The 22,458-nt window shown below is 43.7% G+C and overlaps 2 protein-coding genes across 4 annotated transcripts; one reads left to right on the top strand and one right to left on the bottom strand.

Moving 5' to 3' along the window:
• Positions 1-4,429: 4,429 nt before the first annotated feature.
• On the bottom strand, positions 4,430-12,887 carry LOC135235316 (Golgi integral membrane protein 4-like). Of its 3 annotated transcripts, XM_064300668.1 has the most exons (14): positions 12,427-12,887; positions 11,933-12,109; positions 11,299-11,699; positions 10,460-10,534; positions 10,272-10,321; positions 10,126-10,179; positions 9,247-9,397; positions 8,747-8,829; positions 8,186-8,314; positions 7,458-7,538; positions 6,640-6,788; positions 6,344-6,534; positions 5,854-5,909; positions 4,430-5,370 (listed from the first exon to the last, which is right to left on the bottom strand). In XM_064300668.1, the coding sequence occupies exons 3-14, from the start codon at positions 11,483-11,485 to the stop codon at positions 5,284-5,286; spliced, it is 1,293 nt and encodes a 430-aa protein (XP_064156738.1). In that variant the 5' UTR covers positions 11,486-11,699; positions 11,933-12,109; positions 12,427-12,887; the 3' UTR covers positions 4,430-5,283. The 3 variants fall into 3 exon arrangements, with proteins under 3 accessions (XP_064156738.1, XP_064156737.1, XP_064156739.1); XM_064300667.1 differs by lacking the exon at positions 11,933-12,109; XM_064300669.1 differs by lacking the exons at positions 10,126-10,179; positions 11,933-12,109.
• Positions 12,888-14,212: 1,325 nt separating this feature from the next.
• On the top strand, positions 14,213-21,754 carry otud3 (OTU deubiquitinase 3). The gene is made up of 8 exons (XM_064300666.1): positions 14,213-14,371; positions 16,104-16,379; positions 16,697-16,845; positions 17,218-17,330; positions 17,659-17,781; positions 17,933-18,062; positions 18,713-18,909; positions 20,926-21,754. The coding sequence occupies exons 2-8, from the start codon at positions 16,174-16,176 to the stop codon at positions 21,088-21,090; spliced, it is 1,083 nt and encodes a 360-aa protein (XP_064156736.1). The 5' UTR covers positions 14,213-14,371; positions 16,104-16,173; the 3' UTR covers positions 21,091-21,754.
• Positions 21,755-22,458: the final 704 nt, after the last annotated feature.

Below are 22,458 nucleotides of genomic sequence, written 5' to 3'. Positions count from 1 at the left end.
CCTTATCATTAGTCCGGTATTGTTACAGGGTCCTTACAGAGGCAACATTACACAGTGTGATGCCATACACTGTAGCTCTGTAGCATGTTTATAAATGGGTATCCTGCTCGACTTTGGGACCGGTGCAGCCCTACCCTTGTTTCCGCACTGCAAACGGAAGTATGTTCCCAGTATGTCAGTCCCCCTCCGATACATTTACTGTATAGGAAACATTAAACCAGTGCTTTTTATTTTTGCTTATCAGACCAAAATGGTGCACCAAAGGTTCTATTCACTAAAAAAGGTGGGGCTGGGCAGCCACCCAGAACCTTCCATACATATAGCAACCTATAATGTAATAACTGCACATAATTTAATTACTGCATATATAATGCAATAAAAAGATTAATATAAAAAAACTCGTAATGCAATAATCTGCCTGTAATGTAATAGCAATGTTGAGCGCATAGCGAAAAAACCTGTTTGCGTATAATATAGAGCACGGGTGGCCTATCCTGGCTTTGGATGGCCAGGAGGTGGAATTAATTTTTTTGGCGTGTAATGTAATAAGCAAAAAGTTACTATGTTATGCATTTTTATTTTCATTACATTATAGGCAGATTACATTAGGAGTTTCTGATTAAATGTTTGATTACATCATATGCAGTTATTACATTATACGTCATTATTACGTTATGAGTTGCTACGACAGTAGCTATGTAAAGGTCACTACTCAGTCATATCCCTTAAATTCCTGTTTCTACAAGAAATGTGCCACCAATTAAGTTGCTTATCATAGACAAGGACCAACTCTGGATGTCAACATTATTCATCAACATAACATGTTTTTAATACATAAACATATAGGCAATCTGGGCCTTGATCACTGCTGCAAATGATCAAATTTATCAAAGTTAAAACTATTTTACTTTTTCCAAATAAAAGGTACGCATAAAATTCACATATTGTTTTCTCCTGTCGGTTAGTTCCCTTTCAAAATGAACCATCCGTGCTGTACCATCAGCATATCATGTGGCGGCAGTGTAGCACAGTGGGTAAGGAACTTGGCTTGTAACCGGAAGATCATATGTTCGAATCCTGGGTAGGACACTGCCGTTGTACCCTTGAGCAAGGTACTTAACCTGAATTGCTTCAGTATATATATCCAGCTGTATAAATGGATACAATGTAAAATGCTATGTAGAAAGTCATGAAAGTCGCTCTGGATAAGAGCGTCTGCTAAATGCCTGTAATGTAATGTAATACCAGGGATGACGGAAATACATTGATTGTCCTGTTCATAGGGGTCCCAAATCAACCGGTAATTGAAGGAATGTAACATGTGAGGCAGTGTTGCTACAATAAAAAAAATTAAACAAGCACGTAACCATCCAGACCCACAGCGCAACTCACTTCCGCAGACACATTTTAGCTGGCACCACCTGCGACGGCGTCCCACAAAACGTCCCTCAAAGGTCGTCCGTGAGTGAGTGAGTGAGTGAGTGAGTGACCGACCACAATTTGGCATGCATAGCAATTTGCCATGCATAAAAAAATAAAACAACATTAAGGGTTCTGAGCATACATTAGACAAAAGATTTTTTAAAGATGTAGTACCACAGCTTGGCTAAGCTTTCAGTTAGGTCACTTGCAGTTTTCAGTACTTGATCATATACTGAGAGGTGAGGTGAGTCTGGAAGGGGGGGATGAGTCTGGTGGAACCAATTGTGGAACTGGGTTGGGGGGGGGGTGGGTGGGGGGGTGGGTGTTGTCAGCCTTTGCGGACCAGAGAACACAAGAATAAAAGCATCGAAAAAACATATCCGCCAGGCTGTGAATACCGCGCAATTAAAATGCCTTTCAAAAAAATGTTTAAAAACCTGAATTTGGCGATCCAAGGATTGGGTTGTGACCCTAAACAACCGCGTAGACGGTTCATGCCAGCAGCCGGCTCTGGGCGGTGACCCGGTCAAACCGATTCCAGCGGCTCTGGAAGCGTTCAGACAGAGATATTTTTTTTTATTCACTGGTCGCAGTTAAAGCTTGAGGAGGATTCCATTCTGTCAACATCTGAAGCAAGGGGTTCAGGTCAAGGAATGCGAAAAAAAAAAGAAAAGAAAAGAAAAAAGATCTAATACAGCAGCACACGGAACACTCAGCTCAAAACCAGCTGCCAAATAAAATAGAGCATAGATGCTTCACGTTCTCCACGGAACATTCCAGAAATCAGTAGAAGCATAGCCAAGGTTTGTCACGGAAGCATACCATTGCATTAACGTACCAAAGGGTGTGTTTGTACATGCCTGCAAGCACGTCTACGCGCATAATGGTAAACACAGAGTAACAGATGGAGGTCCACGGTGGAGGCCTGTCTTAATCACACTGTTTTGGTGGTCAGCTAAAAGCATACTACAGCGCCCTCTAGTGTACAAGAAACACATGAACAATCCCTAAAATGTAAAGCTTAAAGACTATAAAATTTGTCTATTTGTCTGTACTAGCGCTGCAGTACAAACCCACTTCCATCACTGGATGAAGGAGAATGTACATAAATAATTGCAAAAGAGGGAAACATTACAGGGTGCACTGGAAAAAACAAACAGACCTAAACCAAATTTTATTTGAACATTATATTCTCCAATAATTTTAATGCAACGACCCCCGCTACCATCACCCTAACACAGTGGCAACCAACCCTCGTTCCCGGAGATCTACCGTCCTGTAGCTTTTAATTTCAACCCTAATTTGGCACACCTGATTCCACTAAGTAACAGCTGGACAAGATCTCTAGCCGCTAAATGATGTTGTACTTTGTTAGAGTTGGAGTGAAAGCCAACAGGAATAGAGCTGTTACCACTGCCCTAGCAGTTGATAGTCAACTTGTACTGAGCTCTAGGAGGGAAGTTTTAACGATTTGCAAAACCTACGCTGTCATCATGACACTGCTACCCCATTGCACACTATGATGCAAGAAGAAAGAGAGGGAAATAGCAAGAGAGTTAAAAGAGTGGTGAGAGAAAAAACTACAGCTGTGTGAAAAGAAGAAGTGAGGAAGAAGGTAGGAAGAGAGAAGCTGGTGTGGCCACATGCAACCAAACACACACACTCACACACACTCACACAAACACACACACGCACTCACACCCGCACACACACACACACTCACACAAACACACGCACGCACACACAAACACACGCATACAGGCACACGCACATACACGCAGACACACGCACACAGACAGACACGCACACACACTGTGTTCCAACTTAATCCGAGTAGCTATCCACCCACCACCTCTCTCTGAGTCAAACAAAATACACTTCAGATGGAGCTGTGTGTCCTTAAGGTTTTTTAAACTTGATGCTGTTTTTTTCTTCTGTGTTCTGTTTCATTTCAGTTAAAAGCTATATTAATGACATGTATGTACAATACTAGAACACAGATGGTAGGAATTGTTTCAAATTACAGAATAAACAGATGTAGCAAACTGTAAGTTTAATATTCATGTCATGTCAGCCATTTAAATCAATCTTGACAAATAGAATAAAATGAAAAGATAATTATGCTCTCTTTAATAGCTTCAATGGGCAGCTCTTTATACACATTCAGCAACTGGGCTTTTAAACAGTAAAACATGTTAAAACATGCCCTAGCAGATTGCAAATGCTGTATTTAAGCAGTTTTGAAAGGGCTGCATAAAATAGATTCAGCTTCAGTTGGGATCAGTATTGTTTCAAAGAAAGTATGTGGACACCAGTCATCCAAAATCTCATCCAACATTATGGGCATTAATATGGAGTTGGTCCACCCTTTGCTGCTATAGCAACCTCCGCTCTTCTGAGAAGGCTTTATACTAGCATTGCTGCAGGGTTTTGCTTCCATTCAGCCAGAAGAGCATTAGTGAGGTCGGGCACTGATTGGGCGATTAGGCCTGGCTCGCAGTTGGCCTTACATTTGATCCCAAAAGGTGTTGGAGTTCAAGGTCAGGGTTGGTCAAGGCCAATCAAGTTTTTCCAAACCGTTCTCGACAAAACCATTTTCTACACGGACCTCGCTGTGTGCCCGAAGGTATTGTCATGCTGAAACAGGTAAGGGCCTTCCCCAAACTGCTGGGGAAGCACAGAATTGTCTAGAATGTGATTTTATGCTGTAGCATTAATATTTGCCTTGGGCTTCACCACTGGAACTAACGGACCTATCCCACACCAAGGGTGTCTAGGTACTTTTGGTCATATATAGAATTTTTGCATTCATGAATTTCAGTTAATTTCTCCCAGTCCTGAGAGCATTCAGTTTTCAAATAATTTCCATATAATTATTAAGACAACCTGATGCAAGGCAATAATTAGAACCATTTAAAAATAGTATTCACTTAATATGTGTTCATTGTTTAATATACTTTTACCCCACTAATGTAGAATAGCAGACACAGTGGTGCCAAAGTATGGCTGATATTTACAAACTTGCTTTTTATTGAAAGAGTAGACAATGGTGTTTTAACATTTAAACAAATTGGTACTTATAGAGAAACAATACTATTGCTTTCATACTTCGTGCTTTCAGCCTGTTCATACACAATGGAAACTTTGTGGCAACACGTGTTCAACTGTACTGACATTTCAGTAAAAGTGAAAAGTTAACCATTAAAAAACTTGCTCCTTTATGAAGGAAAAAAGTTGTATAAAAAAGTAGAAAAAAGCATCAACTAACCACTGCTTGGATTATAATTCAGAGAAAAAAAGATTTGCTTTCAAATCACATGTACCTGTATATAACAGTCAAAGTATTAATAGCTGCAATGTAACTTGTACGCACATCGATAAACTGGTTTCATCTGATGCAAACAAGTGTGACTCCAGTCCAATAAAGCATAACTACTGGTTTCCAACTGTTCCCTGTGAGGGGAAAATGGAATGATAAGGCAACATTATTTCCTGAAATATAACTCGCAGTAAGTAGTGATGTATTAACCCGTTAAGGAATAGAGATAACTGTGATTCGAATGTTAACTGAACATTCTAATGCTGATGTAACAGTCACTGCTGGGGATTGACAGAACTGGAGTTCTAGAACACTGACTTGGAATTTAGAAGAAGAAAAAAAACATTCCAAATAAACCTACTCTTCAAAGGGTTAAGGAGAGAGGCAGAAGCAGGGAGCAGGAGTATGAAGGGGCGAGACACAGAGAACAAGAGAGAGGTAAAGGCCAACGGTGGAGAATTGAGGTAAAGTGGCATGGCTGAACCGCGACTGGGAGAAAGAAGAGGCGGTTTGTCGAAAAGGGCAAAAGGCAGCTCTGGGTGTTAATATTCTTCCTCGTTTCCGCCGTCGTCGTCTTCCTCATCCTCCTCCTCGAGCTGATCTTCCGTCTCTCCCACTCTCCCGTCCTCCTGAGAGTGAGAGGTTATGAGAGTTCAAGACATTGGTAATTCAAACTGCAAACAGTACTTACTTAAAAGTAAGAAATGGCAGTTTATGGATACATCATAATTCTGTCTTTGTGGGTGTGTTATGGGAAATACAATGGGGTGCATGAGCTTAAAAGTCAGATTGGAAAGATGCAACATTCAAGTTTTAATAGGTGGTGATACATGTCATCCCTTATAAATACCACTTTAAAATAAAGTTTATCAATTTAACAAGCGACTGGCCCAGTACAGGGAAATAGATGCACAATTCCCAGAATAACGAGCCATAAAAAGGACAAAAACATTTAAAAGGAATTACAATTCTGGATCTTTCTCTGGGGGGGTGAACAGCTTTGCTTTTGTGCTAATGGCGAGTACGAAATGTGCAGTGTACTTTTTTAATGCGCTGTATAGGGGAGTGCTTGCACCCAATCAAAAAGCCTGCGGTGCGGTTTCTGGACCCACCATTGGTTCCTGGGCGATGGCGCCCGGGCCCTGTGCCATCTCTTCCCCCTGGGAGTCTGGAGACAGGAAGAGGAGGTACACAGGAAGAGGAAAAGAGGGCGGCATTAACTAAGCTGCTGTGCTGATAACATCCATCCATCCATCATCTATACCCGCTTATTCCAGGGCAAGGTCGCAGGGGGTGCTGGAGCCTATCCCAGCATGCATTGTGCGAGAGGCAGGAATACACCCTGGACAGGCTGCCAATCTACGGCAGAGCACCCACATGATTCACTCACACACACTCATACCCATGGGCAACTTAGAGTCTCCAATTAACCAACCTGTGGGAGGAAACCAGAGTACCCGGAGGACACCCATGTGGACACGGGGGTAACATGCAAACTCCACAAACAAACCCAGGGACTCAAACCTAGGACCTTCTTGCTTGCTGTGCACCACCCTTTGCTGAAAACATGCTCACTATACAATTAACAAAGCTCAGTCTCACCAATTTCCAGATCTCCATTATCCAGCCTTTCTACAAAATCTCTGTCCTCATTAATCTCTTCTGGCACTGTGCTCTTAATCTCATTGGTTGCCACACCTCGCCAGTGCTTAGACGAAGCCCTCTGATTAGCTGAGAGGAAATTCTTGTCCGGACTCTGGTTGTAATTGTTCTTCCTGTTCAAGCTATTCCAACTGAAAGCAAAGAGAGCAGAGAGTATCACTAATTAATGAAGTAACAGGTATGCCATAACTGAACTCAAAAAAGGAGAAGTATTATATAAACTACCTACAATATACCTGTCTAATTGATGTTCCTGTCCTTCTTCACCTGGCCACTTATCCATGGTCATCACCATGGAGTCCTTATGATTGGTTGAGCGTGTGGCAACCAACCCAATGTCCAGTTGTGTCCTCTGTTTGGATTGGCTGAGAGGAGCGATTGTGACCTATGCAAAGAGCAATTAGAATGAGTTAATTCCACTGGCATGTGCTTCCCGGACCAGATCCACCCTTTCTACCGCAGAGAGACAAACTGTTTTGTGCGGTGGTAAACAAATGCTATTGTGGAGGCAATACAGCTGATGATGGTACACAGACCTATTTTCAGTCGTGCCAGTTTCTGCTACTGTGTTCATCTGATATAAATCATCAGCTTTTATAATGCAATGACATAAACACAATTAGCAATTCCTTAAAATATCATAGACTGGTATATGGTGGGTAAATAGGCATTGATTGCATGCATGAAAAGCATGAAAAGTTTTTAAACTTTAATACATTTTGTTAGAATAATGGTGTATATAAAAGACATTTTCATATTTTTAACACCACTGGATAAAAGACAGCTAACTGAGATTTCTATTTCTCCAAAATGGCCAAGCTCCAGGTCAAGTGTCGGAGTTGCACATCAAAACAATTACATAAAAAACCGTGACTCATACGTTGTGACAGGTCTCCTTTCTAACAAATAAACACTAAACAATCACACAAATACTGCCAATTTCTTGACCAGCTAAAAAAGAAATAATCAAAATACGGATGTTAATACAAAATTAAGTAACAACGTATAAAACAGACAGGGCCAACCACAGACCAAGGCTGCTGTTGATGAATACCTGTCCATGGTGTCCAGACTGTGTGGAATTAACCAATAGCAATTTCAATCCGGGGGCAGAGCTTGGTGATCCAACTGAATCCTGGGAAAATAGCCACGTGTGTTTTTTTTATAATGGATTCCCCATACTGCAGTGCACAAGCATCAAGCCAGGCCCTTTGATCCAAGAGAAGCAGCTCTAGAGTAATTCCAGATGCGCCAGATCGAGCTGATTTTATCCCCCCAGTCCTGCTTGGTGAATTCTAGCAGTTTTAACAAGCAGGGTTACTTCACTCTCAGCAGCAAGTCAAGGACTCATTGAGTCTTTTCAAGGTCCAGTTCCCCCATATAAATCTTACTGAGGAGAATATCACAGCTGCTGGAGACAACCAGTAAAATACATGCTTTATTCAGAGCCCAATCACAGTAAGTAGAATGTAGACTCTACTCTGATCCAGTATGACCTTGTAAGGGCATAATCGATCTTGAAAATGACCACAAAATATGACCCTAAGGAAAAACTGAAACTAAATTTGAAGACGTTAAATAATGATTTTCTAGGAGCATGGCTGGCAACTCTGAACAAGAGGAGAAGAGTTAGTCAAATCCTTTCAATAAAAAACCAACATAGAGCAAGGCTAAGACATACAGCAGATCCTTAACACACCCATTTCCTGCTAAAACACTGCTTTTTTTTTTTTCCCCAGAAGTGTCGGTCAGTCGACCAATCAGTGTGTCCGTATGAGGAACCTTTAGCTCTCGCAGCTGAGGACCCGTCTGTTTCCCCGTGTCGATGTGCGGCAGGATGATTGACAGCCCCTTCCCTCCAGGAGCCTTCTGCGGGGACAGCTTCCCCTGCTGGAATCCCTCCACCTGTGCCTGAAGAGCAGAGGAGGAGACAGCACACTGACATGGACGGCAGCAGTACCCCACACAGGTTGACAGGTAACAGGTACTGCAAGCGTGCATGCACGCGCGCCAAATAATATTAAATCGAGCTTAATGAAAAAGCGTACCTAAAAATAATGTCATAGAATCATTGTACATTTTCATCTTTTTTGCTGTGTATGCATACTTGCATCCGACTTGTGTCAACCCCTGGTGCCCCCCCGCCCCCCATGTTAATTAGAGCCTAACAGTGCTAATTCAACCCCTAACAAATAACATTTACTCCCACAGTCCAGAGTGGGTTGAATTAACACTGGACATTTTACTGTGCACCAGCACAGGAATACACACAGAAAAGGCGCGTTTTTATTTATTTATTTATTTGAATTTGGTGAGTACAGAGACACCTCCTACTCCCCCCACCTGGGCATTGACGAGCTGGCTGTGGACATCCTGATGAGCCTTCCTCAGCAGCCTGCTCTCCTCCTTCAGCTTCATCACCGTGTCTGAGGTGCAGAGAAAACGGAATGAGGAATCACACCAATCACCTGACTCACAGACACGTGAGGAGTCCATAACTACAGAACCACAATGTATACATGGACTCTGGAAATCACAATACACATTGGAGAAGAGATCTTCAGACGTCTTAAGGGCTTGTCTCAGTAATTTGAGACATGTCTATGGACATGTATAGGATGTCTATAGGCTTTTATAGAGAAGATCATTAATATGAATGTCTTAAGACATCTTGACAGACACACAGGAATATCTGAAGATATCTTTGTTTTGAACATAAAAGCATCTTAAAGGCGTCTCGAGGCACGGTGATGCCTGTGTGTAGCAGTGAAGCGGTGTCTGTAATCAACGGGTGTCTGTAATTAAAGGCGTGTCTGTGCTGCGGCGCTACGTGGCGCACGAACCCTGCAGCGACGCGATGCGGTCCTGCGTCTCCGTCCGCTGCAGCGCCCCCGTGAGTTTGCACTCCTCCAGGGCTTTGCGCTGACCCAGCTGCAGCTCCCCATTGGCCGTCTGCTGCGACAGGAGCTGCGTGCGCATGTCCGTTAGCTGGTTCTGCAGGGAGAAGCAAACGAGCGACTATCATAGGAGGAACATGGATATGAAACATCAGGGGGGTGAGGTGGTGGTGGTGGGGGGGGGTACTCTATGTGACAGACCTGGGTCAAATACGTATTTGTTTTGGATTCAAATACTTTTCTTCTACACTTTTTTTTACTGATCTTGACTGGTGTATTGGAACCAATGAAATACTCTCAAGAAGCGCAAACCCCCGCCTTCTGGTCATTATTGGCAGGCTCAATCACATCAGGCAAGATCAACAGAGCACAGAAAAGTATTTGAACCCAAAACAAATACGTATTTGGCCCAGGTCTGCTAATGTGATCAAAACAGAACTGGAGGAGAAATGGTGCCCATTGGTATTTTCTGACCTATGAACATTGTAGTTTAAGTTTATTGACTCCTCCTCTATGTATTTTTTTTTTTGGAAAAACCATAATAAAAATTAATGAAAGAAGAGAAATATGGATACATGTACTGTGCGAACAGAACATTGGCATACAAAGCTACAATTTTCATGTTTTTTTTGTACCCCACCTCCAAAAATGTGCTTATTGCTTAACAAAACAGAATGCGACAGTTCTAGTCTCCTGGTCAACAGATGAGTTGCAGTGTCCTTGCAGTGTTTTTCACACTCTGCAGGCACCCAATTATAAACATTAAATTTCTAGGCCCATTGCCTTCACCACAACCCACAATAGATCATATTTTTTTTTTTTTACCTTGAGGATACTGTTTTGGGAGCTGAGGGCGCTGTATCTGTTCATGGCGTCCTGCTGCTCAGACACAGAGAAGCATAATCGCTACAAAACTGCTCTGCGGACAAAACAAACTGGTGAACAGGGTGAAACCTGAAATCATCGTTTACCTTTTCCTTGTTCAAGGCTTCTTGGGCCTCCAGCTTGTACAACAAGAAATCTGCAGCGGATTCGAGAGACGAAAACACAAGCAGGGGTGAGGGGTGGCGCATGGGGCGAGAGAGCCACAGGCGTTAAGAAACACGACAAGGGGGGGGGGGGGGGGAGAGAGAGCGAATGACACGTCGTGACCTCTGACCTTCCTTGGTCTTCTTGTGCTCCAGTCTCTCCTTCTGTAAGGACCGCTCCAGGCGAGAACGGTGCTCATACACCACTGAGAGAAAAAACGAAATACAAAACTTGTTTGTATTTGCATACATGTAAATCAAATGTGTACACACATTTATATTTACATGTAAAAAAATACTCTTCGATTGGAACCGTTTCAGCGTGTGAAATTATTGCCTGGCGGCTCTCACAATTTTCAAAGATGCTTTCAAACTGTATAACTATGGTGGCCTCACTCTCCAGCTGTGTTTGTGTTACACCTGCCTCACAAGCAGCACTGTTGTAAGTGGGGAGAAATGTGGTAATTCTATGGCCCCAAAGCTCAGAGTTGGGGGGGGGGGGGGGGACAAAAATGATTTGCAATACGCTTCACACCCACTAAGAGGCCGAGAGCATTATTCTGTCGGGGGGCCCACAATTCCTCGCTGCTCCTCTGTCCACACACACGATACACTGATAACGTAACTGAGGTTACGTCTGCAACTGCATGCCCTTGCACCTCGTCTGTTCATTTGGACTTCCTACAACCAGCTAGTTAAATGCCTCGTACTATAACCTGCTAAACCCATTTGATTACTTCTGGTAATAGACGTCTCATTACATTTTCTACCATGCATTCTTCCCACAGATTTTCTTCCCTTTGGGAAGTTTTTATCTCACGCTTTTTTTTTGGGGGGGGGGGGGGGGGCCTGGTTTCTGCCAAATTTTTCCTTCTGCTCTAAAATGTTAAGGCATTTTTTGCGCCAGTTCTCTGTGTAAAAAAAAAAAAAAAAAAAAAAAAAGGTTTACACAGAAATAAGGGCGACTCACCCTGCAGCTGCGCAGACAGCGCCTCCTGCTGGTCTCTGCAGCGCTGGGCCTGCGCGGCCAGGTCCGCGGCGCTCTCGCGCAGCCGCGTGAGCAGGAGGAGCAGCACCGCGCACGCCGCGCAGGCCGCCAACGCCGACAGCGCAGTCAGCCCGCTGCACTTCTGCCTGCGCCAGCACAGCCCCAACATGGCGGCAGAGGGGAGGGGGGAGGGGGGGCGGCAGGGGGACAGGGGGCGGGGGGGCGGCAGGGGACGGGAGTGTAGGAGAGGCCAGAGAGGGAGAGGCAGGCACAGTCTTTGTGGGGGGGTGGGGGCATGGGGTGTTTAGGGCGATGGCCTGGGCTTGGGGTGCTGGCAGGTGTCCCGGTCACACTGAATCAGGCATGATGATGGCACTGACTCACTATGGAAGGAGGGGGAAAGGGGGGGGGGGGGGTGGAAAATAAGATTATAAGTACTTATGAATATGCTCATCCAGTGTACTTTCAACCCGAGTAAATGTTATTAGTGAAATTATCTAAAGTAAATGTGCCTTTCAAGCAGTACATCCCAACAGTGATTTTTTCTTCTTTTTTTTTTTTGGTAGCCCACTGTAATAACAGAAAGGTTCATAAATAAAACGGACAGCTCACTCACTTTCGATTTCTCTTGTTGGGGAACTACTCCCCACGTTTTTATTATCCAAGAGGTGGTATTCCTAAAAATTTTCACTGCCAAATAACTCCCTGGGAATTGCATATTGCAGTCAGCAGTGGGATAGTCATTGCATTTGCCATTCAAACGAAGGATACTGAAGTTGTTCACCCAGACACGCTGAAATGCACAGAAAAAAATACGCATACAGCCAGGCTACTTCAGCTGTCAGAGTTGCCACTATTAAAGATTACAAGTCACATGCAGCACAGATAACACCGTCTACTTCCATAATTACAACCTGATATACAAGCAAAATATATAATCTAACTTAGCTATGCATTAGTTACAGCAGAACCACTAGCCTCCTAGCTACAGGTGCTTACAACTGCTATTGGCAAGTTACTTAACCTGACACCTGCGGGGGCTAGCTACGCTAGTCTGGAACCTAAAACATTGTTATGCTAGTCAGGTGTAGAGACTATTAGAAAGCATACCATATAGCGGGAACCGGGCCAAATTTCCCGACATGTAGACGTGTAAGAAGATCTGTTTTCCCTCTTTCCAGCTTGTTTCTTTTCTTTATTCCGATCTCTTTCCCACCTCCGGGTTTCTGACTCTCTTTCTCTTCTTCCAAGTTCTCCTGGGATCTGGTGCGAAAAAAAAGTGTTTTTCAATTGTCTTTTGCGCGTTCAGAAAGTAGGAAGCTAGCTAGCCAGAGTTAACTAGCTAGCCATCCCCTTTGCCGTTTAATTATTTCCACACATGCTCTCCTCTGTGTATGATCACTATTTAGACCAAGTGCATTTGCAAACAAAGCGAGCAGATCGGATCAATACAAGTCCCGCCGGACACGTAAGTGTGAGTGCGCGTTTGAGTAGGAAAGCGAAACACCCATAGCGCCGTATTCGTGCGTAGTTCGACGTCTTGTTGTGTTGATGTCAAAATGTGGAGAGGAGCCTGCGAGGTTGCCAGATTGAAAGTAACTCCCCGGTTTATTTACAAAAAAATTTGACTGTGAACTTTTGACCAGTTACAGTTTGCCATTCACGATGAAACACATTGTCATATGCCAACATATAGGCCTAACTTACTTTTGTGCACTTAGTGCACGCTCTTGCTGGTCATCTCGATTTACATTCAGTCAATTAAACGTCCAGAAAAAAGAAAAGTCCAGAAAACACATTTTGTCATCACAAATCTTGGACCTGTTGCATTTTCTTTGATATTGTATTACTGGGGAAGGGTAATTTGGTTTTCTAATGTAATTTATCAGAACAAAAATAAAAATATATTTGGATAAAATGGTATTGTATATGGGAATCATCTCACGCACTTGATGCGAAATCTTTCTTTAAAATATGAATGTACAATATCCATTTACGCATAATCTGTACATTTTGATGAATGGCTTTCCACCACTGAAAATATGCATTTCAATATACCATGTCAACTGTACAGCTGTCAGTCTATATGCGATTATTAGCATGTATAATAGAAATTATAACCCTAAATAGTAAATTATACTTCCAGGATATCCACAGGAATAAATTAAGTGAAGAATGTAAAATGGGTGGTTGGTGGCATGGAATTTGCGGTTTCTCTGTCAAATGTGTATTTTAATCAGATTTGGCAACCGCAATAAAGAAAGGGAACAAGACAAAATTGATTCAATATGCCCAACTCCAAGCAATTGCATTGATTTTGGATCATTGAGCATTTTCAGACTGCATTGTCTGACTTGATTCTTTGAGTTACAAGGTCATTTAATGCCTTTCTCTTGTTTTTGTCTAGTATGTATGTTTGGATTCCAGCTGTACCAACATAAACTACCGTCGTGCTTACATTTATTTTGCCAAGAGAGTGTTATAATTGTGTTTTAACATTTATTGTAACATTATGCTATTAATTACAACATTAATATAGCTTTAAATATCTCATATCTAACAACTTGTATTTTCTAGAACTGCACAATAAAATCTTCTGGAAGATAAAAATGTTTTGTACAAAATTTGTAAAAAAATATTGGAAATATTTTTTGCGACATACTCGTGCTATTTTTCAGGTAGTTACATTACGGATTTTAAAAATAAATAAATATTTATTTAATTGCCTGTTAATTTCATAATTTATTTATGGAATATTTGACTTAAATGTCCATTAAAATGTATACTTAATTGTTGGGCACAAGCAAGGCGCAAACATAATACGGGAAATAGCTTAGAATAAGTGTTCTGTTCAGTTAGCTTTTTGGCCAGTGGACGCCACCATACAGAACTCTCGGGATCCGGAAGCAATGCCACGGGACAGGAATTAAAAGTGATATAAACAAACCAAACTCATCGTTCAGAGGCAGCAAGCTAACGTTTGGTCTGTCTGCCAATGCACTATTACCTTTGGATTTGTGACAGTTGTAAGATCGACAATTTCGAGAGGAGAAATGTGAGTATATGATGTCGATTTGTAAGCAATTTTAGCCGAACTAAATAATGTTACGTTAGTCTAGCTAGGTGGTTGTAAATTCACGAGCTAGCATAGAACCTACCCACATTAAGTTAACTAACAGTAGCTAGATGGAAATATTCGGAAGTAAAACTGTTCTGTTGAGATGGCGGCGGCTCGTTACCAGTAATGGTGACATTTTTTCAAACCAATTACCCGTTTGCGAGCCAGCTATCGCACGTTTTTCGATTGGTCTAGGTAGAATAGTCGATGTTTTACGAAACAACCTCAATCAAACTTTACTAAAGTGCGACATTAGCTAACGCTTGATATCTTCTTATTGCTGCCTGTCACTTAAAACGCTAAGCAAGCAAACAAGTTGGTGTTTTTTTTTACTCCGATAAAGACGTCTAAGCGTCAGTCCTACCCTGTTCAATAAAACAGTGTCCTTTGCCCGGAATAACGCGTGCTCCAGTGTTCGTTATTTTGGGCAATGAGTTTTTATTTTTAACAAGTTGGCTTGTTTGCTAGGAGGGAAATCTAATTGATTCAGGTAATCAGTTGCACCTCAGTTCAGTGATTAAAATATCATACTAGAGTATTACCATCATGTTTTAAATTCAACCACGAACATTAAGTCACCGAAATATTCCCTCAATCCAGGGGGAAAAAATAAGGGAGAAACTTCAGAAGGCCATAACTAGGCCGAATCAGTCACGCCAAAAATCGCATGTTAAGGGAGACGCCGGCGAGGCTGGTTTTGCTTTCACGAAGCAGGACTACTAAATCAGATGGATAACTGCGCCGAGTAAAACCCAGAACAACTGCACTCCGTGTCCCAGATGTGGGAGGGTTCCGGGTTTTACTCAGTGCAGTTGCGTAGCTAACTGCTTCGTGAAATACCATCTATTGTTACAGCAAAACCAGATCCGACGGCGTCTCTCTTATGATGCAATTGTTACAGTTTGCCAAATCAGGAGCATATGTAAGCTCGGCAGCTTGATGAATGCCATGACGCAGCAAGTCCATAAAAAAGGAAATTGTGTAACTCCAAGCAGTGTTACGCAGTACTTGTGAATAATTTGTACAATTTTGGCGCCCACGTTATGAAAATATTATGCATAGGTTTTTATTAAGTACTACAGGGACGAGTCTTGACACTATTCCTAGCTATGCATGGCATGAAGAATAAAAATCCTTTGTTCACATTGTGCCTATTGTAAAAAAAAAAATTACATAAAAAGGTAACCACATTTTTTTTTAACTGATCAAATTAGGTGAATCAATAGGCTCCTAATTAGGTTGTTCAATGTGCCTCGGTTCATTCATAATCTTTTCCTTGAACTTATTAACACTTTTGAGGCTTGAGGTTGGAAACCACTGGTAGGCTACACCATTGTAGTGATGGGAGAATTGGGCATCATGACGTTTTGCAGAGTGGAATATTCTAGACTGTCATGAATCTCATATTTCTGAAATCTTTGCATCAAGTCTGTAAAGCGTGGTACAACAGGTTAGGAACTGGTCTTGTAACTTAAATGTCACAGGTTTGATTCCCTGGTAGGACACTGCCGTTGTACCCTTGAGCAAGGCACTAAACCTGCATTGCTTCGGTATATATCCAGCTGTGTAATTGAATGCAATGTAAATGCTACATTAAAAAGTGTAAATGCCTGCTAAATGCCTGCAGTGTAATGTAATGTAAACCGTCTGCATTGCGACTCTGTTTCAGTGCGACTGCGTGTTCTGGGTCGGCTTGGCAACATAACCGGTCGGTGAGCCGGACACCCGGAGCGTCCCTCATGTCCCGGAAGCAGTCGGGAAAGCTGGTGCGGGGGAACAGGAAGTACGATGCGGAGAGGAAGCGCGACGAGAGGGCGGTGCGCCGGGCCATAGCGAAGGACCGGAAGAACCGCCCCCAGGGGGACGACGAGGGGGCGGAGTTCATCAGCTTCACCAATCAGCTGCAAGCGCTTGGGCTTAAACTTAGAGAGGTGCCTGGAGATGGGTAAGAGATGATGGATATGTGCGTCCCATAACGTGCAGCAGGGCCCTTTGGCCCTGGTCCTGGGAAGCTATGGGGTCTGTGGGAATTTGTTTTAACATCAGCAAACGGGTCATGCCCAAGAAACCTTGGTGAGGTATGCAATTAACCATTTCACTGAGCTATTCAGTACGGAGTAAAAATTGAACGTCGCAGACACAGCGGCTTTGCAGGGGCAGGGTTTGGGAACCCCCTGGTATACATTGCCTGTGAGCAACTTTACACTTTTTTTAAAGTGATGAATATGTCCTCTCTGACCTTTGACCTCTGACCCCTTCCAGGAACTGCTTGTTCCGTGCCCTGGGCGACCAGCTGGAGGGCCACTCCCGGGGACACCTGCGGTTGCGGCAGGAGACGGTGCAGTACATGCAGGCGCACCGGCACGACTTCGAGCCCTTCGTGGAGGACGATGTGCCTTTCACGCAGCACCGTGAGCACAAGGGGGCTGTGCGTGTGTGGGTGGGGGGGGAGGGAGGGAGGGAGGAGAGCGATGGAGGGGTAAAAAGGATGAAAGGATGGAGGTGGAGCGGCAGACGTTTAGGCCGTGTCCGAAAAGGCGCACTTGCCTACTACTGAGTATGCAAGAACTTACACACAAGTTGTATACAAATGTGTATACTCAGTAGCAGGAAAGTATACTTATTTGGACGTGGCCTTAGAGTGACTGAGTGATGTGGATAGAGGGAGAGGGAGAGGGAGAGGGAGATTGTTGAGGGATGAGGTCAGCAGGAAAGTAGCGTGACATTTGAGATTTTTTGCTCTGCTTGCTCAATTTCAATTTTTTTCGGTTTCTTCCTGTCAGTGGCAAACCTCTCTCAGCCGGGCACATTCGCAGGAAATGATGCAATCGTGGCGTTTGCTCGTAGCCAGCAGCTGCGCGTGGTCATCCACCAGCTCAACGCTCCTCTGTGGGAGGTGGTACCATTTTTAATAATTTTTTAGTTCATTTAAAAAATTAAAAAAATTTTTTTTTGTTTTCAGCCATATTGTCTGTCAAATCTTATTTTGGTAATTTTGTCAACGCAAATATGAAGCACCATAATTAATATTTAATATTCCTATTGTATTCCCCTTTCTTAATTCTCGTATACAAAAAATTTAGAAAACATTCTGACCTAATATCAAAGCAGTGTATTTTAATGGACAGAAAATTAATTGGCAAATCATTGATATAAATGCCCTTGGTTGTTTATATTTACATCATTGTGATTCTCTCTCATCCATTTCTTTGTCTATCTCACAGATAAATGGCTCGGAGAAGCCAGTCTGTAGAGAGCTTCACATTGCCTATCGCTATGGCGATCATTATGACAGCGTTCGGCCAATCGGAGACAACTCTGAGAGTCCCACCCAGCTGCGTATCGAGGTGTGGATCTTCTTACCAAGTGCAGCTTGGGAATATTTTTTCTTTCTAAAACCAGAAAGTTATTTCAGATTGGCTCTCCATTGCTTAAAATAAGCAATAAAGTGGTTGTGGTTTTTCCTAAGTCTTGTTTCCACCCCGTTAAATTCTGCAGGCCCTTAATCGTTCCAGAGGGCAGGGTGAGTCGGGGGGGCGTCAGGGTGACAGGAAAAATGTCCCCCCCTGCCCCCTCCCGGAGGAGGATGACCTCATCCTACACTGCCTGGAGCCCCACAGCCCTGCTGGTGAGTCTGCCTGCCGGTGTTCAGGACTTTGTGCTTCCCTGTGCACCCTGACCCAGCCAGAGGAGGAGCCCACCCCCCACCCCCAAGTCTGGTTCCTCCTAATGTTTGTTCCCATCTGACCCCCCCCCCCCCCCCCAAGGGAGTTTTTCCTTGGCATGGTCGCTCTAGGCTTGCTCTTGTGCAGGGCTGCCGAACCCTGTTTCTGGAGATCTACCATCCTGTAGGTTTTCATTTCAACCCTAATTTGGCACGCCTGATTCTATTCATTGGCAGCCCAATGAGCTCTCTAGCCGTTGAATGGGGTGTGATTTTGTTGGGGTTGCAGTGGAAACCTAAAGGACGGTAGATCTCTGGGAACAGGGTTGGGCAGCCCTGCTCTAGCTGTTGAATGAGATGTGCTTTGTTAGAGTTGGAGTGAAAACCTGCATGATTGTAGATCTCCAGGAACAGGGTAGGGAAGCCCTGCTCTAGCTGTTGAATGAGATGTGCTTTGTTGGAGTTGGAATGAAAACCTGCATGATTGTTGATCTCCAGGAACAGGGTAGGGCAGCCCTGCTCTTGTGGGGCGTTCATGCCAGGGTCCAGTGTAATGCAACATGTTTGTAAAATGCGCTTATGCAAATACGTTTGATTTGATTGGTCTCCCTCAGGCCAAGGAGGGAGCTGCTGTCAGCTCGATGGTGCCTCCCCCCATTCTGCCCCTGAGGAGCTGGATCCCGTGCTGTCAGTCACAGCGTGCCCCGCCCAGTGGGAGGAGTCTGAAACGTGCCCCTCTCTCCCTGTCACAATGACAGAGTGTAGTGACTCAAAATTGTCTGAAGAGGGCGTAGTTTCCCAAAGACCCAAGGTACATAATTCAGCCCAGTCTGTTCCAGAGGTGGAAGGTCCAGGGGTCAGAAAAGGAGTCCTGCCATGCGTTTCTTCTACCCACAAATTCAGCCAGCTGGCTGAAGAATTGTGCTAATTACTAATTCCAGGTTGTTGGAACAAAATACTGGGGAGGACTTCTACTTTCTGAACCTGGATTTTCCACCACTGTTCCATTTCATTCCTTAGTCCAGACTCCTGTCTTAAGTGGGCCTTTCTGGTTTTATTAGATACGAAGCACCTCATGGACCAGGGGTGGCCAACCCCAGGTCCTGGGGAGCCGCAGGGTCTGCTGGTTTTTGGCTTCACCTTAAATACAACAACTACTCAGACCAAAGAATCCAGGTGATGCAAGTTAACCTTGTAATCAACTGCTTTAATCGATCAATTAAGTCCAGAGTAAAAACCAAAACCAGCAGACTCTGCGGCTCTCTGGGACCAGGGTTGGCCACCCTTGTCATGGTCCTAGCTTGTAACTAAAGCCGCGTTTCCACCGCAGGAACTATACCCCGGAACTAGGAACCTTTTGAGGAACTCAGTGCGTTTCCACCGCAGGAACTAGGGTCTAAATTTAGTTCTGGGGGCTTTGTTTTACCCCCCAAAACGTTCCTGCTCGGGGGGTAGTACTTTCCGAAAGTACAGGAACCTTTTGGGTGGAGCTTGCAGCGCTGAACATTTCTGATTGGTCGAGTACTCGTAGCATTTGTGTTGTATTTATTTTCCGCCATTACCCGCCATGTTTGAAAATATGCAGCGGCAAACCAATTTATTTTCATAATAACTTCAAATCAAACTTGTATGTTATGCGGCGCAGTAGCCTACTTTTGGTTATAGCCTGTCAACGTCTTGGAATTATAACGTGTGCTCTTCTGTTCTTTTCTTGCTTTAGTATTCGTTTTATAAAATGCTAAGCATTCGTGCTGGGACAGCATATTACGTAGGCTACCAAAACATTCAAACGGATTAATTCGGTTGCTGAATATTTTCTTCCGGATTTTCTTTGTTAGCCCGTTGTAAATGACTCAAAACATTTGATACAGTTATGTGAGGTATGCGATAGTTCTGCATAATTAACATTGGTGATACAGTACAAGCAAACTGGAAATCACCTTCCGCACTTTTTATCCGGGTAAAATAACAGGTTAATTCTAGTAATCTTCCCTTTAGCTTTTTCAGACTGCCGTAATTTTACTCAATTTTACTGCCATTTTTCAATTTCACGAAAAGACCAGGAAGACTGTGGACTCATTTATGGTGCATGGTTCGCATCTGGAGAGCACACTTCGCTGCTCGGCTAGCAGTAACTTCGAAGGAAAGCAAACGGTGGCTGTACCACTACTTTTACATTTTCACGCAAGTCCGAGTTTTCGTTCTATTCTTGTCATTTTGCGATTAGCCTATATGGAATTGACGACGAGAAAGTAATAAAACAGCAAATTGTTTACAACGTGTGCATGTTTTCTGCTGTTAATGAATGTTTGAGAGGATATATGAAAATCAATAAATACAAAAGTAACCATATATAGTCATTGTTGGTAACCCGTTGTATATAAGTGGAATAAACCCCTCCGGGCTGTCCCGGTTATTAGAAAATAATGTAGGCTACTTCGGTGGTAGTATGGGGTTACAGAAGAAATCATATGACAGATGGACCGACGACAATGTCAGTGGGCTAATTTGCCTAATCTTCGCGGTACTTTAGACCCCGGTGGAAACGCAGACAACCATTGGCTGAAGGAACATTTTAGTTCCTGGTAAAGTAGTTCCTGGGACTGAAAGTTCCGGGTAATTTTGGTGGAAACGCGGCTTAACTCACTCACTCACTCACTCACTCACATTTCACAGGCTGAATATTCTCCACAAGGGGGTGCTATTGGCACTCCTGGTGCTTCGCTTCAATGACGCCATGTGTCCTTCTTGTTGGGCTTATTTTCTGTAAAAACAAGGGGGAATTTCTCTCATTCGCTGTCCCTCTCTTCTTTCTTCCCCCCCACAGATATCAAACAGACAGAGGAAGGAGCACCAGCGCCTGGAGAAGAAGAGGAGGCAGGAGGAGAGGCACAGACAGAAGGTTCTGCAGAGCCGGGCTCCGCAGGACCAGAATCAGAACCCCTCGGAACCCGTGACTCTAGTACCGGCGCTCAGCACACTGAGCATCTAGAACACGCTCCGCTGGACTCGACCGGCCTTGACCGGACTTGACCGGACTTGACCGGACTGAATCGGATGCTCAGCCCACAGTATCAGGAGTGGTTCTGCCACACTCCTTGCACCTAATCCTAAGAATATTTCCCATGTCTCATGAATCTCTTTTTTGTTTGTGTTACGGGCGCCCGTCTGTGGGCGTGGCTGCTTTGGCAGAGTGCGCATTGCAGAGGTGATGCGTGTAGAACGCGGTTTCCCTTCTACAGAGATATGGTTTTGAGTGATCAGTGCAGTCGGTTAGTTACACACACACACACACACACGCAGACACACAACACACACCCTCTACGTTTTCTCTGTGCGGATTAAGCTTTCAGTTGCTTTCAGTTGACACATACCCCGAGCGTGTAAATCAGTGTAAAAAAAAAAAAGACCACAAATGGACTATTTTGGCAGTTTAAATGACAATGACGGCACATTACTTACTCGTGTACTGTCAGTTTTCAAAGTTAAGTAGTTCCTGCTTTGGAACGGTCTGTTGCATTGCCTGTGCTTTTCGAGAGAGCACAGGCAGCTGGTTCTTCTGCCATGGTGTCCCCTGGCCGGGTTTAAAATGATCGAGGAAAGTAAAGACTCTAGTAAGATGCTGGAATGTAAAAATAAATGAATCGTCCGTTGCAGCTGTTGTCTGTTATGTCAGTGCTGTGTTTTGTGGGAGTGATTTTGTTTGCCATTTTAATTCCCCAACAGATGCCCATATCTGTATTCCAGAGCTGTTATTTACACCAGCGTGGTGTACAGTATTAACAAAACAAAACACAAATGTAGTTTTTTTTTAATGGTTTAGTTGTTTAAAGAGCTGCGTGACCTCATAAACTGGTACTGCCCATATTGATTTTCAGTTTTGCGTGCAGCGAGGCCAGTTGTGTTGATAAATAAATCTGAGCTAAGCTGGAGGGAAGCGGGAGACCGTCTGTGATCCCTTAATACCAAACAATAACAAAACAAAACCGTGTTCAGATTTACAGTAACAAAACAGTGTTCAGATTTACAGTAACAAAACAGTGTTCAGATTTAGTGCTATAGCCTCAGCCTAAACATGCATTTTCAGCAGGAGTACAGGAGCTCCAGTTAACAGGCCAAAACAGTCTGCCTTTAAAAGAGCAGGAGGATTTGAGCGATATAGCGCCTATATAGTGCCTTACAGGCTGTGGGCAAAGGAGGTTGTATAGCGGTTAACCTCAATCCTAGTCCACAGGCTTGTGTCGCAAAGGAGGTTTACTGAGTTAGCTGGCTAACTGCACTGAGCAAAACCCGGTGCATCGCCCAAATCTGGAACACAAGCTTTTCTGGGTTTTACTCAGTGCAGTTATCCAGCTAACTA

Source organism: Anguilla rostrata, chromosome 11 (genome assembly GCF_018555375.3).
Source record: "Anguilla rostrata isolate EN2019 chromosome 11, ASM1855537v3, whole genome shotgun sequence".
NCBI classification, from domain to species: domain Eukaryota; kingdom Metazoa; phylum Chordata; class Actinopteri; order Anguilliformes; family Anguillidae; genus Anguilla; species Anguilla rostrata.
This window is presented reverse-complemented; position numbering and strand designations above follow the sequence as displayed.